The sequence below is a fragment of the Canis lupus genome, chromosome 3 (assembly GCF_048164855.1).
Source record: "Canis lupus baileyi chromosome 3, mCanLup2.hap1, whole genome shotgun sequence".
NCBI lineage: Eukaryota > Metazoa > Chordata > Mammalia > Carnivora > Canidae > Canis > Canis lupus.
Genome location: NC_132840.1, coordinates 24,440,346 through 24,454,576, shown reverse-complemented (window position 1 = coordinate 24,454,576; position 14,231 = coordinate 24,440,346). Strand labels below are relative to the sequence as shown.

Genomic DNA, 14,231 nt, shown 5'->3' with positions numbered 1-14,231 from the left:
GGTGCTTACGGCATGTATGTGACCCATCAACAAGCCCATGTCACACAGAAGAAGGCCCAGAAAGCCCAGTGCATGTGCCCAAACCCTCTGGCCACATCACCTTGACCTTCTGACCCACCTCTGTGTCAGAGACTGAGATGAGTAGGACTGGCCCACATAGGGGCCCCCGTGTCCTGGGAGGACAGCCTGCAAACAGCTGCCCCTGAGTGTCCCAGGCCACCCATGGGGGGCCCAGAGGCAGGGTCAGCAGAGGCCTCACCCTGTACAAGGCCATGTCCCGCCCCCACCCTACGGAAGCTTCCAGGGCCTGGGCCCAGGCAGCAGGTGACAGCGTCTGGCTCCCTGCAGCCGGGTCGGGCAGGTGCTAATTCCCTCCCGCTTCTGCTAATGCAAAAATAAACGCCAGCTGTCAGGCAGATCTCAGCCACTATTTTGGTTGGGGCGTTGGCACAGGCCCTGGTTCTGCGGGTGGCAGGGCGGTGGACAGCAGGCCGTGGCTGCTGCCTCTTACTCCTACAGTTTGAGGAGTGGAGCTAGGAGACCCTCATGGGTTGGAAGAGCCAAAATAGACCCTTGCCCAGGAAGCACCGGCCAGCTCTAGGTCACCCAGCATAGGCTTGGGGCACCACGGCCAGACATCCAACCAGTGTGGGGGCTGAGAGCACTTGATATGTGAGGACAGGCAGACATGGTTGGAACAGTGTGAATTCCTCAGTTCAGGGTTGTGTTGTTTCTCATTAGCAGGCCAGGGATGGGGGGGCACACCCCATTGTTTCAGTCTCGAGCTGCACCAGCCAGTAGCTAAAGGCACAGTTGAGGCATGGGCTGACCTTGGGTGACCTCGGGCAAACAGGTCCCCTTAGCCACTCTTGGTGGTCTCATCTGTAGGATAGGAGTGACAGTAGAGCCGCCCTTGGAGGTTGGCCCAGGGACTGAGCACAGAGCCCTGCTTGGCACCTGGGGCCCTCCCCTCCTGTGCACCTGCCGAAAGCCTTCCCTACCCCCCACGCCCAGACCCCAGACGGTAGGCAGGATAGGGAGTGATGAGTGAGGGGCCTGCGGTCTTGTGGGGAGCAAGGGTTGGGGTTTCTGGTTTCCCCAGACCCCAGGGACCACCCTGGGACCCAGCAGATGAGCCAGAACACAGCCTCTCGCCTAGCTGGACTTCGGCCCAGGAGACACAGCAGCCCTGCCCTGGGGACAGAATAAACAAGGAAGCGGCCAGGACTGTTTAACAAGGGGATCTGCCTGGGGCTGAATGAATTCTGAAGGGCTCAGGGCTGCTGGGGAGAGGGCTTGGGACCTGGGCTTTGAGGGTGTATAGGAGTCCCCCTGGCTGAGAGGAAGTAGTAGAGCATGGGCTGGAGCCAGGCAGCCACCAGTGAGCCCGAGGGCTTCTGAGGAGAGCTAAGGCCATCAAAGTGAGGCCCGAGGCAGGAAAACTGAGATATGGTGGATTTGGAGACAGGAAGGTAGGGGAGAGGTAGCCAAGTGTAGAACAAGGGATGGGGACCCATCTCTTCCTCCCAAACACTGAGTAGAGGCCAGGCCTGTTCTTGACCTCCTGGAAGGGCAGTGGGCAGTGTCTGTCCAGGGACCCCTCCTCACCTGCTCCCTCAGGCAGGCAAAGCCCAAGGACCTGGGGGCCCAGGGCGGGACCTGGAGGGCCTGGGGCCGGGCCTGGGGGTGAAACAGGAAAGGGCAGTGCCTGGAGCACCAGCAAGCCTGGGGTGAGGGGCGGGGCCTCTATGAGGGGTGGGACCTGGGGCAGGGCTTGGGTTAGAGGCGGGGCCTGGAGGCATGGGGGTGGCGTGGGCACAAAAATGAACTGTGCCTGGGGTGAGGGGCGGGGCCAGGGGGACACAGGAAAGGGCAGTGCCTGGAGCACGGGACAGGCCTGGGGTCAAGAGGGGCCTAGGGGGCAGGGGGGCCTGGGACATGGGGCCTGAGCGTGCACACACCCCTGCAGCGGTGCACGGGTCCCGGCAGGAGGAAGTGATCGACCACAGGCTCACGGAGCGGGAGTGGGCCGAGGAGTGGAAGCATCTCAACAACGTGAGTGTCCAGGCTGGGGCCATGGTGCTGCCACGACCCCGGGGGTGCGCCCAGACCGTGGGGCCCTGGGGCAGCCTGGGAGCAGGCTCCTGTGGGCCCCACTTTGCCATGCCCCTGCTGCCTCAGTGGCCTTCTGCTTGGACCCAGCCCCCAGAACCTTCCCAGCTCTGCCTGCAGAGCATCTTTCTCTGGGAGAAAGGTGGTTTGGTGGTGTGGGGACCCCTTCCAGCTGCTTCTGGTCATCCCTCCCCAGCTTCCCTTGTGGGAAGGGAGCCCAGGCAGGGTGGTCCCCACGGCAGTACTGGTCCATCCACTCTCCCCAGGGCTGAGCACAACCTGCAGAGTTGAGACGAGAGCCCTGGACTCAGTCTGCTCTCTACCCCCACCCCCATGCTCCAAGCAGGGGTCCCTTTCCAGGCAGGGGAGGCGATTTTCACACTGTTGCTCTGAGCCCACTGTGGCCAGCCACATGGACAGTGGGCTGGCCCAGGCCCAGAGTATAGGAAAAGCTCCCTGGGCGTCCCCCACGCGGAGCAGCCACACCAGGCCGCACATGCTCACAGCCACCACCTGCCCACCCACAGCTCCTGAACTGCATCATGGACATGGCTGAGAAGACACGGCGGTCACTCACGGTTCTGCGCCAGTGCCAGGAGGCCGACCGTGAGGAGCTCAACCACTGGATCCGGCGCTACAGTGACACGGAGGATGCCAAGAAGGGCCCCGTACCTGCCACTGCCCGGCCCCTGAACAGCTCCGTGGGTGCAGAGGGCTCTCAGCTAGGTACGTTCTGAGGGGCATCATGGGGGCAGAGGGGGCATTGCAGGGGTGCCAAAGACCAAGACCAACACCCCCATTATGGCACTACAGTAAAATACAACCGAAGAGTTTCCCTTGAAAAGGAGCTGCCTTTTTTGCTTTGCATAAATGTACAGCCTGACCCACTGGAAGCACAGACTTGGGATGCTGACTGTAGAAACCAGGAGAGGTCCAGGACAGGCCCAGGTCCCAGCAGGGTCCTAGGTGCTCCAGAGCATCCCTCTTCCTGATATTGCCTGGCCCCGCACCAGCAGCTGATAACAGGATTTCCACCTGTGGACACCTCAGGGGACCCCACCCCCAAGGACACACACTGTGTCCCCATTACCCCACTGGGTATGGCCCCTTTCTGTGCATGACGCTGGCACCCCTGTGTTTCAGACGCCCACCGGGATTTCATGCCTAGGACCCTCTCCGGCTACATGCCTGAGGAGATATGGAGGAAGGCTGGTGAGTGCAGTTGGCCTGGGGGTGGAGGGATGCCCTTCTTATCTGCAAGGAGCTTCCACCTGCATGGGGTGCTCTGCTGGCAAAGCTCACAGGGCTCTGCAGACCCTGCAGGAGGGTTGGAGTGCACTTAGTATTCAGGGTAGGACAGCTGCCACCTGACATCTACAGGTGAACCAGTGGTGTGTCATTCAGCAGAATAGAGCAGGTCCTTGGGTTCTGCACATACACGCATGTACCTGGACACAAGTGTGAGAAGTGCTAAGAGCTAGAGAGCCTGTGGCCTTCTAGGTGTGGCATGGAGCACCATGTGGGGAAGTGCTGTGGGGATGCTCATTGTGTCATGGGGACAGACTCTGGGGCAGGGGGCAGACGGAGGAGCCAGTAGGTAGCTTTTTTTTTTTTTTTTTTTTTTTTAGCTTTTTTCTTTTTAAGAATTTTATTTATTGGGGCAGCCTGGGTGGCTTAGCGGTTGAGCACTGCCTTTGGCCCAGGGCGTGATCCTGGAGACCCGGGATCGAGTCCCACGTCGGGCTCCCTGCATGAAGCCTGCTTCTCCCTCTGCCTGTGTCTCTGCCTCTCTCTCTCTGTGTGTCTCTCATGAATAAATAAATAAAATCTTTAAAAAAAAAGAATTTATTTATTCATGAGAGACACACACACAGAGAGAGGCAGAGACACAGGCAGAGGGAGAAGCAGGCTCCCTGCAGGGAGCCCCATGTGGGACTCGATCCCGGGACCCCAGGATCACTCCCTGGGCCAAAAGCAAGTGCTCAACCACTGAGCCACCCAGGCATCCCCAGTAGGTAGCTTGAGAAAGAAAGGGAGGGGGGCAGGTGCTCAGCTGAGGTGGTGCCAGTGGGGAGAAGCAGCAGGGCCCCAGAGATGCTCTGATTAGTGGGTGGAATCAACATGAAGTATAAGGAAGAGGAGGACCCTCTGAGGATCTTGAGAGCAGAGACAGTAGAGCATCCCAAGCCAGAGTCAGAGGCCAAGGGGCCATAGACAAGCAGCAGCTGCCTGGAGCAAGGTGGGCAAGGCCCAGGCCTGGACAGGAGGGTGGGGTTCTCATTTCTCTTGGCCTGTCTCCTCTGCTTCCATCTGGCCCATGATGGACCCTTGGCAAGAGCTGGATGGAGCTCTGGTGCTGACATGGGGGGCAAGCAGCTCTCGCTGGCACTGCCAGCAGCTCAGACACACCCAGTGTGCAAATGCTATCATATAAGTCTCCTTCATGGGAGCTTAATCTCCTCCCAGCCCCCTCACACACCAGTGCAAGAAGCGCACTGCCAGGTAAACTGAGGCAGGCCATAAAGGCTGTGGATGGTTGTCAGTGTTGGAGAACATCATGCCACCAGAACAGAACAGATGCTCTGGCCTTAGCCAGACAGCTTAGAGTACAACAGCAACACCAGGGACAGCATGCTCATCTTCAGACATGAGCAGGCCAGAGGTGGCAAGTGTGGGTGACAGAGGGCTTGGGAGCGATAAAATGCAGAGCCCTAGACGGGGCATCCCCTGGACTGCTTCGAGATTGGCCACAGGGGGCAGAAGACTATAGCTCTGGTCCTCTGCCCGTGGGTGCCACCAGCCCCAGTGCTGACACCAACAGCTTCAGCATCACTTGGAACTGTTAGGATTACAGATTTTTGGGCCTTCCCTGTGGAACCTGAGTCAGGGTGGGCTTGGCCACGCCGTCCAGGACAGTGCCACTGCACACTAAAGTATGGGAACACTCAGGCAGGGCCCGGGCTTGGGAGATGTCCCCAAAACTGTTCTTGCACTTGCATGACCGGTCACTGGTGCACAGGCCCCGCCCACAATGCCAGGAGGCCCAGCTGGGCCAGGCCATGGGACAATAGCCCGTGTGTCCTTTGCAGAAGAGGCGGTGAATGAGGTGAAGCGGCAGGCGATGTCTGAGCTGCAAAAAGCCGTGTCAGATGCCGAGCGAAAAGCCCACGAGCTCATCAGCACAGAACGTGCCAAGATGGAGCGGGCCTTGGCTGAAGCCCGGCGGCAGGCCTCAGAGGACGCTCTGACTGTCATCAACCAGCAGGAGGACTCCAGCGAGGTAGGGGCCCCCACCCACCCCCAACCCTGTCCCCAGCCTGCAGATCAGGCCCCAAACCCTCACTCTGTGGCCTCCCAGCATCCCACCCATGGGCAGCTGGCAAAGTGGGTCCTGATGCTGGGGTACGTGGCTGGCTCTAGACAGTGCCTGAGGAAGACATGACCATCGTTCAGAGCTAGGCTGGCATGCGCTGCAGCCCGTGTTCTCGCTAACCCGTGGGTGGCACAAGGCGTGAGGAGACCCCAGGTGGCATTTAAAGTGCCGCCTTGGCTCTGGCACACACGTGCACAGCAGGGCATGAGCGTTGTGGTCGTGCTGGTACCTGGGCATCTGGAGGCCAGGGATGTCCAGCCCAGCGAGGCAGCTGGTTCCTTTCCTCCTCATCCAAAGAGGACTCACATGTCAGAGGAGTCAGGGAGAGGGAGAGAGCTTTTCCGCAGGGCTCCTAGAAGTGTCCTTTGGAAAGGGTCACGTCTCCAAAACCCCTGGTTTGTGTGTGCCTGGCCCCCCCCGATGGTCCACTCGTGCGTCTGCACCAGCTGCTTCAGCAGACACAGCTCCAGAGAAGCGGGCAGGTCAGAGCAAGCAGACCTCACAGAGGCAGGTGCCAGGGCAGGTGCCAGAGCAGGACGAGTGAGCCAGGCAGAATCTGGGGGAGCTGTGTCACTGCAAGAAGGGAGCGGCCAGGATGGAGCACCCCTGGCAGAGTGAGGACCACAGGGAGGCCAGGGTGGCCGAGCAGAGTGAGCCAGGAGGCCCAGGAGGCTTTGGGGGCCGCCTAGACAAGGGGCCTTCCTCCCGGGGAGGGCGTGGGCTCCCTGTCCCTCAGCCTGGCTGCCAGCTCGGGTCTCCCCCTGTATCCCTGCTCACCCTGTGCTCCCATGGGTGGCCGATGTTACCACTCGTTCCACAGAAAGGGGGCAGAGGCCTGATGGCGGGGACAGAGGGTGCCTGCAGCAGGCCTGGCTGTGTCCCCCACGTGGGAGCCTGGCAGTCTTTATCAGGCTAGGGCCACCATGTTCTGAGGTTGGAGCCCAGGTGAGCCGGGAGGGCTTCCCGGAAGAGAGGAGGGGGCTGGGCCGTGGCTGCCTTCCCTCCTGGGGACCCCACAGTGCTGTCCGGTGTCTGTGGCCACAGAGAGCCGCCCACGAGCTGTGGCGAGTCAGGGCCATTCTCTGCTTGCTCCGTGACGCCGTGGCCGAGCAGAGCGGGTATGTCTGCGGCCAGGCCAGGCACCTGGGGGACGAGGCCCAGCATCTGCCCCGTGGCCCCCCGCACCCCCTGACCGTGTCCCCTTCCCCCAGAGCTGCTGGAACTGCGGGCGCAAGGCCAGTGAGACGTGCAGCGGCTGCAACGCGGCGCGCTACTGCGGCTCCTTCTGCCAGCACCGGGACTGGGAGAAGCACCACCATGTGTGTGGCCAGAGCCTGCAGGGCCCCGCGGCCGCCGTGGCCGACCCGGGGCCTGCACAGCCCGACGCCACGGCCAGCCTGGGCCCCTGCCTGCCCGCAGGAGCCGCCAGCCCCAGCGAGGCCAGCTCCGCGGGCCCGTCCCGCCCCGGCTCCCCCGGCCCACCTGGGCCCCTGGACGCCGCGCCCCGCTGACCCCCCACCGCCCCGGCCCATGGAGGCCACACCCTCTGGCCCCTCTGGCCCCCCCAGCCTGCCGGACGCTGCCCCGGCTCTGGGAGCCACTGCTGCTACTGCTTCTCTCCAAAAGTAAACAGAACCAACAAAAACTGCATCAACGCAACTTCCTCAGCTACCTGACGGTCTCACGCCGTGACCGCTCCAAGCGTCCTCAGAGCCCCCCACTGAGCTTTAGCCGAAGGAGCAGTGGCCTGAGCGTGACCGGCCTGTCCCTCCTCCGCCTGGCCCCTTCCCACTCACGCTCCCGTTTTTCTGTCTTTCTGACTCTCGTATACTTTCTCTTTACTGAAAAAATCTGTTTGGTGGCTTATATTCTCAGTGAAACATTTTGGGGGGTTTTGTGGAACAGACATACTCAGAAGTGGACAAGGAAAGGGGGGTTTTGTCCCCTTCCTGATGAAAAAGGGAAACGGAAATTCACATCTTAACTGCTGGAGGTCTGAGCCGCTGTGGCCCAGCGCCACCCCAGGGGCATGTGGCCAACGCAGTGAAGATGGTAAGAAAGACTTCAATTTCCAACTCAAGAAACATTTTCCAGATTTTTTTTCCTTTAGTGTCAAACTCTTTGGCTTTAAGTAGAAATCCAAAAAGTTTTTTTTTTTTTTTTTTAAAAAAAAAAAAGAAAGAAAGCATACCTGTAAACTACCTTGCCAGCTAGCCAGCCAAGGACGCCGGACACACCTCTGCTCCAAAGGAAATCCAAAAAGCAAACACAAGAAGTCAAAATCCAAAATGGTTTTGTCACTGCCAAAGTATCTCGTCCACGGTTTTCCTCCCTTCTTGGATCTGTTCAGGTGTTGTCCTGCTCTCTTGCTTTGATCTGTGTTTGGGGTGTGGGGACTTTGGGGTTGGGGGGGTTTCACTCAACGAGAAGGAACGTGTGTTTCTCTGCCATGACTGCTGGCGCAAGGGAGGGTGCCCTGCCCATGTGCGTGCGCATCCTGTGTCCCTGTGTGCAGGGGGCTGCCCCGTCTGTCCTCACACCTCCATGAACTGTCACCACGTCGCGTGTTTGCCACTTGTGACAAAGCGCTAATGTGTCCTGCCCGGGAGAGAATCTCTCTGGAACAAAACTGTGACAATCTTTCGGGTTGTTCTTGACTGCTTCTCAGAGCTCCAGGAGACAGCAGCCAGGCCATGTAGGTGCTATGGCTCTGTGCCTCCTCCTCTACCTCTCCTCCCACCCTCGGGGCCGCACGCTGCCCACCCCCCCCACCCCCCTGCATCTGTCCCCTCGCTCCTCCCTCCACCGGGTGCAGAAACAGCAGGAAAGCTTCCAGCAGAAGTGATCTGCCCTTACCAGCCTTGGTGGACGAACTCAGCCAGCTATGGCAGGGAGGCCCGCGGTTCCTGCCAGCTGCTCCTGGGGGACTCAGGCTCTCGGACCACCCCCCCACCCCCCAGCCCTGTACCCTCACCTCACCTGGAGGAAATGAAGGAGTAAGGAAGCCCTGGCGTGTGCCCTGTGGGAGGATCCACAGCAGACGCGGCCCCTCGCCCTAGCATTTCCCCACATTGCTGTGAGGGATTACCAGGGCAGCCGTGCAATACGGGGAGTGATCAGCTACTGAAACCGGGGCTCCTGGGGGCCCCGCTGAGAGGAAGAGGTCAATAGTATATGCTAATGTGAATGTACATAGTCCTTGCAGAGGTCCAAATAATGATATTCATGGTGATGATAATAAAGAAGGGATGTTTGCCAAATAAAAAAAGAGAGAAACCGCGAAAGTATATAAAGCTTAGGAAGTAGATTTTCAAAGAAATCTGAACTGTGGTCCCGCAGGGAGCAGTGGGTTTGTATGATTGCTGTAATTTTTCCAGAACTGTAGGAATTCCTTGTTGGGTCCTGAGAGGAAGGATTCTAACTGGCACTGCAGACTGGGCGCCGTTCCGAATCCTGCCTCGAGGTGGAACCCGATCCTGAAAGTCCAGACAGACCTATGTTATCCTCCAGAAACACCCACCAGCTCCAGTCCCAGGGCTGTGCTCCCCACAGAGGTTTGCTTTGTGGGTTTCAGAAAAGCAAGGACCAGTTTGGGATTTGGGCTCCCAACCGGACACTGGAAGCCCACCCGCCTGTCGTGTCTCTCAGGCTGCTCTTTGTCTCATGCTCTCAGTGAACCTGCAAAAACAGTTTGGAACGCGCATCTTAGAGGCGGGTGCCCTTGGACTGTCTCCTCCAAGGTTGTGCTGGTGAATGGCGGTGTCCAAAGGGTGCCTGTCCTGGGTATACCGCGGATCTGGGTGAGCAGGTCCAAGGCCCCGATGACTCGTGTCCCTGGCGTCAGGACCGGGCCGAGGCATGGAGGAGCCTTCAGCTGGAACCCGCTGCTGTGCCCTGCCAGCCTGTCTCCCTGCCATACCCCAGGCTAACAGTCCAGCCCAGGGCTGCCCCTCCCACCCTCGCTGTTAGAAACAGGTCACCCTCAGGGCAGCTACAAAAGGCCATTTTTTCCAGTGTGGTTCCCACATCCATGCCCAGGGGGCTGCAGCAGCCTGGCACAAAGAGCTGCCCACAGGCTGATGGATGGAGCCCCTGCCGGCAGGCAGAGAGCGTGGCAGGGTCGGGGTATGGCAGCCAGGTCGGGTGGAGGGCTTGCAGTGCTGAAGCAGAGAAGCAGAGGACTGAGCCAGCAGGAGGGGGATGTCCTGGGAAGTGCTGTGTCCACAAGTGCCCGGCAGCTCCTCTCACCCAGGGAAGCCTGAGGAGGGCGTGGGAGCTTGTCTGGGTTTGGGGAGCCGGTGTTCCTGTCCATCACCATGCTCAGGCCCCATTCGGCCAAAGACCTCACAGCAGAACCAATAGCCTTGGGGAAGGGCTGAGGGCGAGTTTCTGCGTCAGGAGATAGGCTGGTGGCATAAATGTGGAGTATACACCTGCTTTTCTCACACAGAGGGGATCCCCAGAAGGGGGGCCTAGCCTCCTGCTCTCTGCTACCTTCCAGAGCTTGTGAACCATTGGCCAGCAGTGCAGTGTGCAAGGCTCTCCCTCCCGCTGGCCACCACCAGGTTAGACACACAAGTGACCCAAATGCTCAGGGAAAGGCGGCTGCTCATAGAGCCTCCCTCCCTGTAAATCAAACCAAAAGGGCTCTTTTCCCATCCTTAGACCAAAGCTACTGCAGGAAGGCAGAGCTCCCTGGTCCAGAGCCAAGTCACGTATGGTGCACAGTCGGGGGAATAACGAGAAGGGTGCTGGCACCCTAGGCTCTCCCAACCCCCAGCGTGTGACCCCTCAACCTTTCCCACACCCTCCTCTATCTTCTTGCTTCCCATCCTGCCCTGGACCCAGGTAGCCTTTCCTTTAGGACAGGTCACCATCCCCAGGTTGTGTCTGCAGAGTGTTCTCTACAAAGACCACCGCCTCCTTCCACACGTGAACAGGCTGACACACCCCAAACGCCATCTGAATAGGGGGTCCTCATTCCCACAGCTCACTGGGACCAAAGGGAAGACGTGGGTGTTACCAGGGACAAAGAGGAAAGATGGAGATAGCCTTGGGGTCCAGGAGGGTCAGGCCAGGATGAGAGGAGCCAAGTGCTCTGACAAGAGACTGCCCCATGGGCTCCACAGGTGGGGCCACTCATCCAGGCCTCTAGAGGTTCAGCAGCAGGGGAGAGGCTGGGAAATACTGGTTTTGGTTTCATCTTAATGACATGGTACAAAGGGATCAGGACAGGCCCTGACTTTCTCCTTTTGCCAACTTTCCCAAATATATCTTCAAAATGACACCAAAGCCCCTTCACTGTCATCCACTCATCCTGCCTTCCACCTTAGTCTAGCCAGCATGTCTGGTTGTTATTCTGCATATCCCCCCCCACCCGCCGCCAACCTATAATTGTTTTTCCATTCTTTTATTTCATCAGCTCACCCTTCTGACCAATCCATCATCTGTCTGGCCATCCATCAATCCATCCATCCATTCACCCACCCATCCACATATCTACCCATCCATCCACCCATCCTTCCATCCATCCAACCACCCACTCGTCTATCTATGCACCGATCCATCTGTCCACCTATCCATCGGTCCATCCATCCATCCACCCATCCACCTATCCATCCATTTATCCACCCTCCCATCCATCCATCCATCCATCCATCCATCCACCCGTCTTCCACCCATCAACCTACCCACTCATCCACCCACCCACCCATCCATCCACCTATCCATCGACCCATCCCTCCACCCTCCCATCTATCCACAAATCTACCCATCCAACTGTGCATCCATCTGTTCATCCATATATCCACTCATCTATCCACCCACCCATCAATTCACTCATTCAGCCAAACACCCACCCATCTATCTGCCAACCATTATTCTATCCCAGCTATCACTTGATTCCACCCTCCCCCATTCAAACTTTCACCTAATCACCCGTCTCTCCACCATCTACCTCCAAACACAGCATGCGTGGATCTGTCCATCTGTTCTCCAGTCTCACACAGCCATGTTCAGTCTGTCCATCCTACCCGCCTCCCCATCCACTGAGCCCAGAGTAGCATCACCAAGTCCTCCAGTGTTCCAAAGCTACAATAGCATCTTGGGTCTTCCCATGACCTTAACTGCCCTGAAGGAATCTGCCTGTGGGCTTAGCCGGCCTCCTCCCATGCCTCAACCATTGGTCCAGGCCTGCTCCAGGAACAGATAAAGCTCTGCTGCAGGCATTGTGAGTCAATTGGACCGATGTCCTAGCAACAGCTTTGGCCAGTCTGGGTTCGCCTGGCAAGTGTGGTGGCCATGGGCCAGGAGTGCTCATTGGGAGATGGCCCACACACCTGCTCAGGGGCCCTGTGACCAGGGCCACCAGTCAGGGTGAGCACATTCCCTGGCAAGACCCCAACATTGTGGGTGTCCTGTCCTTGTCTCCAGGGGTCATTGCCCGGAGGAGGTGTCTTCAGGAAAGGATGGGGAGAAGGGAGAAAGAACCCAGTGCTCCTGGAACTCTTCTTCCCAGGGGGTTCACGACTTGCTCCCATCATCCATCCTGGGCTATCAGTCTCTGGAAATCAGCCCTTTAGAGCTCTGGATAGCTGTAGGAACAGCTATCCCGTGCAAGCTGAATTTGGTTGATGGCAGGAGCTGTTCTTTGGACACTAGAGGATTTCCCAGCACTTCCTAGCCTCAGGCTCCCTGCCACATGTTATCTTCCAAAATGGGGCTGGGAGCAAAGCCCCCAGATGATGGTCCTGCTAGCAGGACTGGAGGAGAAAGCAGAACACGAGCTAGATTGGGAGGGGAGGCACATCAGCTTTTCTCGTCCATCCACCTCTTGGGTAAGGCCCAGGGAGCCCAGCGCCTGCAACAGTGCGTATCTGGTCTCCACAGTTCTGGGAAACTCCATCTTGCAGGTTTCTATTGCTTTTGTTTCAATTCAGCTGGCTCCTGGAGTGCCGCCCCAGAGACCCCTTCTAGCAGTCATACAACATCTGGACTCAAATTAGAGCCTGTTTTTTAAATATTAGAATGGGGGCAGTGGTCACCCTTGTTGTCCAGCGGGATGAGGGAGCCCAGCCAGGCTGGCCTTCCAGGGAATAGGCCCAGGGCTCGGCCATGCATGGCCTCGTGGGGATTGGATGGATTTTTCCTCCTCTTCTCTTTTTATACCTCCCCAAAGGGAGCTGGAGCGAGTATTGGTTTGTTTTCCTGTGACGGGTTTTCCTTAGCACTGGGGCACCCATGGCATGCCGTCCCTGTTGCGTGTCCCCCTTTGACCTGGGTGCTGTAAGACGTCATGATTCAGGTCACGTCTATTATCTGTGTTGTGTAATAAAGCCAACGTTTGCCATCATGGGGCTGTGCCTCTCCTTGGTTCCACGTGACCGCAGCAAAGCCGCATCTCATGTGGTCATTCACCGTATATGTGGGGCTTTCTCGGGGCCATGCAAGAGAGACAAGGCCCTGCCCCATGGGAGGGCGGTGAACAAATGGGTGACCTGAGTTGGGGTGTGAGTGGAAATTTCACCCACAGCCTCCTATGTTCTTGGCAAGTAGGGTGGACTTTCAAAGGCTGTGTCTCCAAGGTGACCTGGATGACCCTGAGCCCCAGGTGACACCCATGGCTTCCAGGACGTCAAGGCCTACTGCCTGTGGCAGGGCCAGGTACCTCCCACAAGACCCTAAGGAAGGACACTCAGGGAAGGGACACCTTGATCCCTAGGAGCCAGGGTGTCGCAGCCGTGGTGTCCTGGCTCCCAGAGCAGGTCCTCGCCAGATTCAGATGCCCAGGACTTGGCGCCCCTGCTTTGCTGGCAGCCCCTGGGAGGAAGGGGTATTATTAATACTTGGGCCCAGGCTTGGAACATGATGTATTCTGAACGGCGTCATTGGAAAGGCCAGCATGGGGGCAGGTCTGTCCTCAAGCCAGGCGGCTGGCCTGGTGTGTCAGCACTCTCAGCAGAGAGCAGGGTGACAGCGTTTTTCCATTGCAGAGGCCTGAGCTCAGAGGGAGGCTGGCAGGGGGCCCGGCCTGAGTCCAGCCGGCTCTTGGCTTGGCCGCAGCCACCGTGGTGTTCTGCCTCCCACATGGAATGGAGGGAAGGGCCCAGGCCAGAGGCCCTCCCTGGGGCCTCAGACCCGCAGGAGGCAAAGGACCTGACCCCCTCGTGCCACAGGGACTATAGGCAGAGGCCGCACTGCCCTTCTCACCCAGCCCACATGGGGCCGAGGTCCTGTCCTCCGTGCAGACATGCTCGCTGCCCTTGAGGCACTGTGACCTGCCAGGGTAGACCGGGGGGAAGCCTGGTGCTGTGGCCCTAAGAGGAAGGAGGAGCAATGAGGAGGCTTCCTGGAAACAGCAGTAGCAATAGGGCCCCCTGGAGTCACGCCCATGTAAGTGCATGGGGCTGTGAGGACACGGGTGCAGAGTGGGTGTGGTGGGCAAGAAGCGTGGTGCCGGAGGAGCAGCAGCCTCGAGGGGCAAGTCTCCCAGTTCCAGGACCAGAGACTCCACCGGGAGGGGGGTAGGGAGCACAGCTTCCGAGGCCAGAGCAGCAGCCACAAATGCTCCCTTGTCCTGCCCCAGTGGGAAGAGAGACTGTCCCAGGCCCAGGGCTCAGCGGCCAGCTCCTTGTAAGATGCGGCTCATCGCCCATCCAAATCCCCAGGGAAGAGACCCCAACGGGCCCAGCGTGGACCTCCCCAGCTGTGGCCTAGAGGGGGGGCAGCATGCCCAGAGGACCTCTCC

General features: G+C 58.8%; 1 protein-coding gene across 7 annotated transcripts in view; it reads left to right on the top strand.

Moving 5' to 3' along the window:
• The window catches only part of CBFA2T3 (CBFA2/RUNX1 partner transcriptional co-repressor 3), a 91,602-nt gene extending 78,766 nt beyond the window's left edge, over positions 1 to 12,836 (top strand). For all 7 annotated transcript variants that reach the window (XM_072819577.1, XM_072819580.1, XM_072819579.1 and 4 more), the window contains 5 exons: positions 1,970 to 2,055; positions 2,640 to 2,838; positions 3,256 to 3,324; positions 5,202 to 5,392; positions 6,697 to 12,836. In XM_072819577.1, the coding sequence (XP_072675678.1) occupies positions 1,970 to 2,055; positions 2,640 to 2,838; positions 3,256 to 3,324; positions 5,202 to 5,392; positions 6,697 to 6,996 (845 nt within the window). In that variant the 3' untranslated portion in view covers positions 6,997 to 12,836. The remainder of the gene's footprint in view (positions 1 to 1,969; positions 2,056 to 2,639; positions 2,839 to 3,255; positions 3,325 to 5,201; positions 5,393 to 6,696) is intronic.
• The last annotated feature ends 1,395 nt before the right edge of the window (positions 12,837 to 14,231 follow it).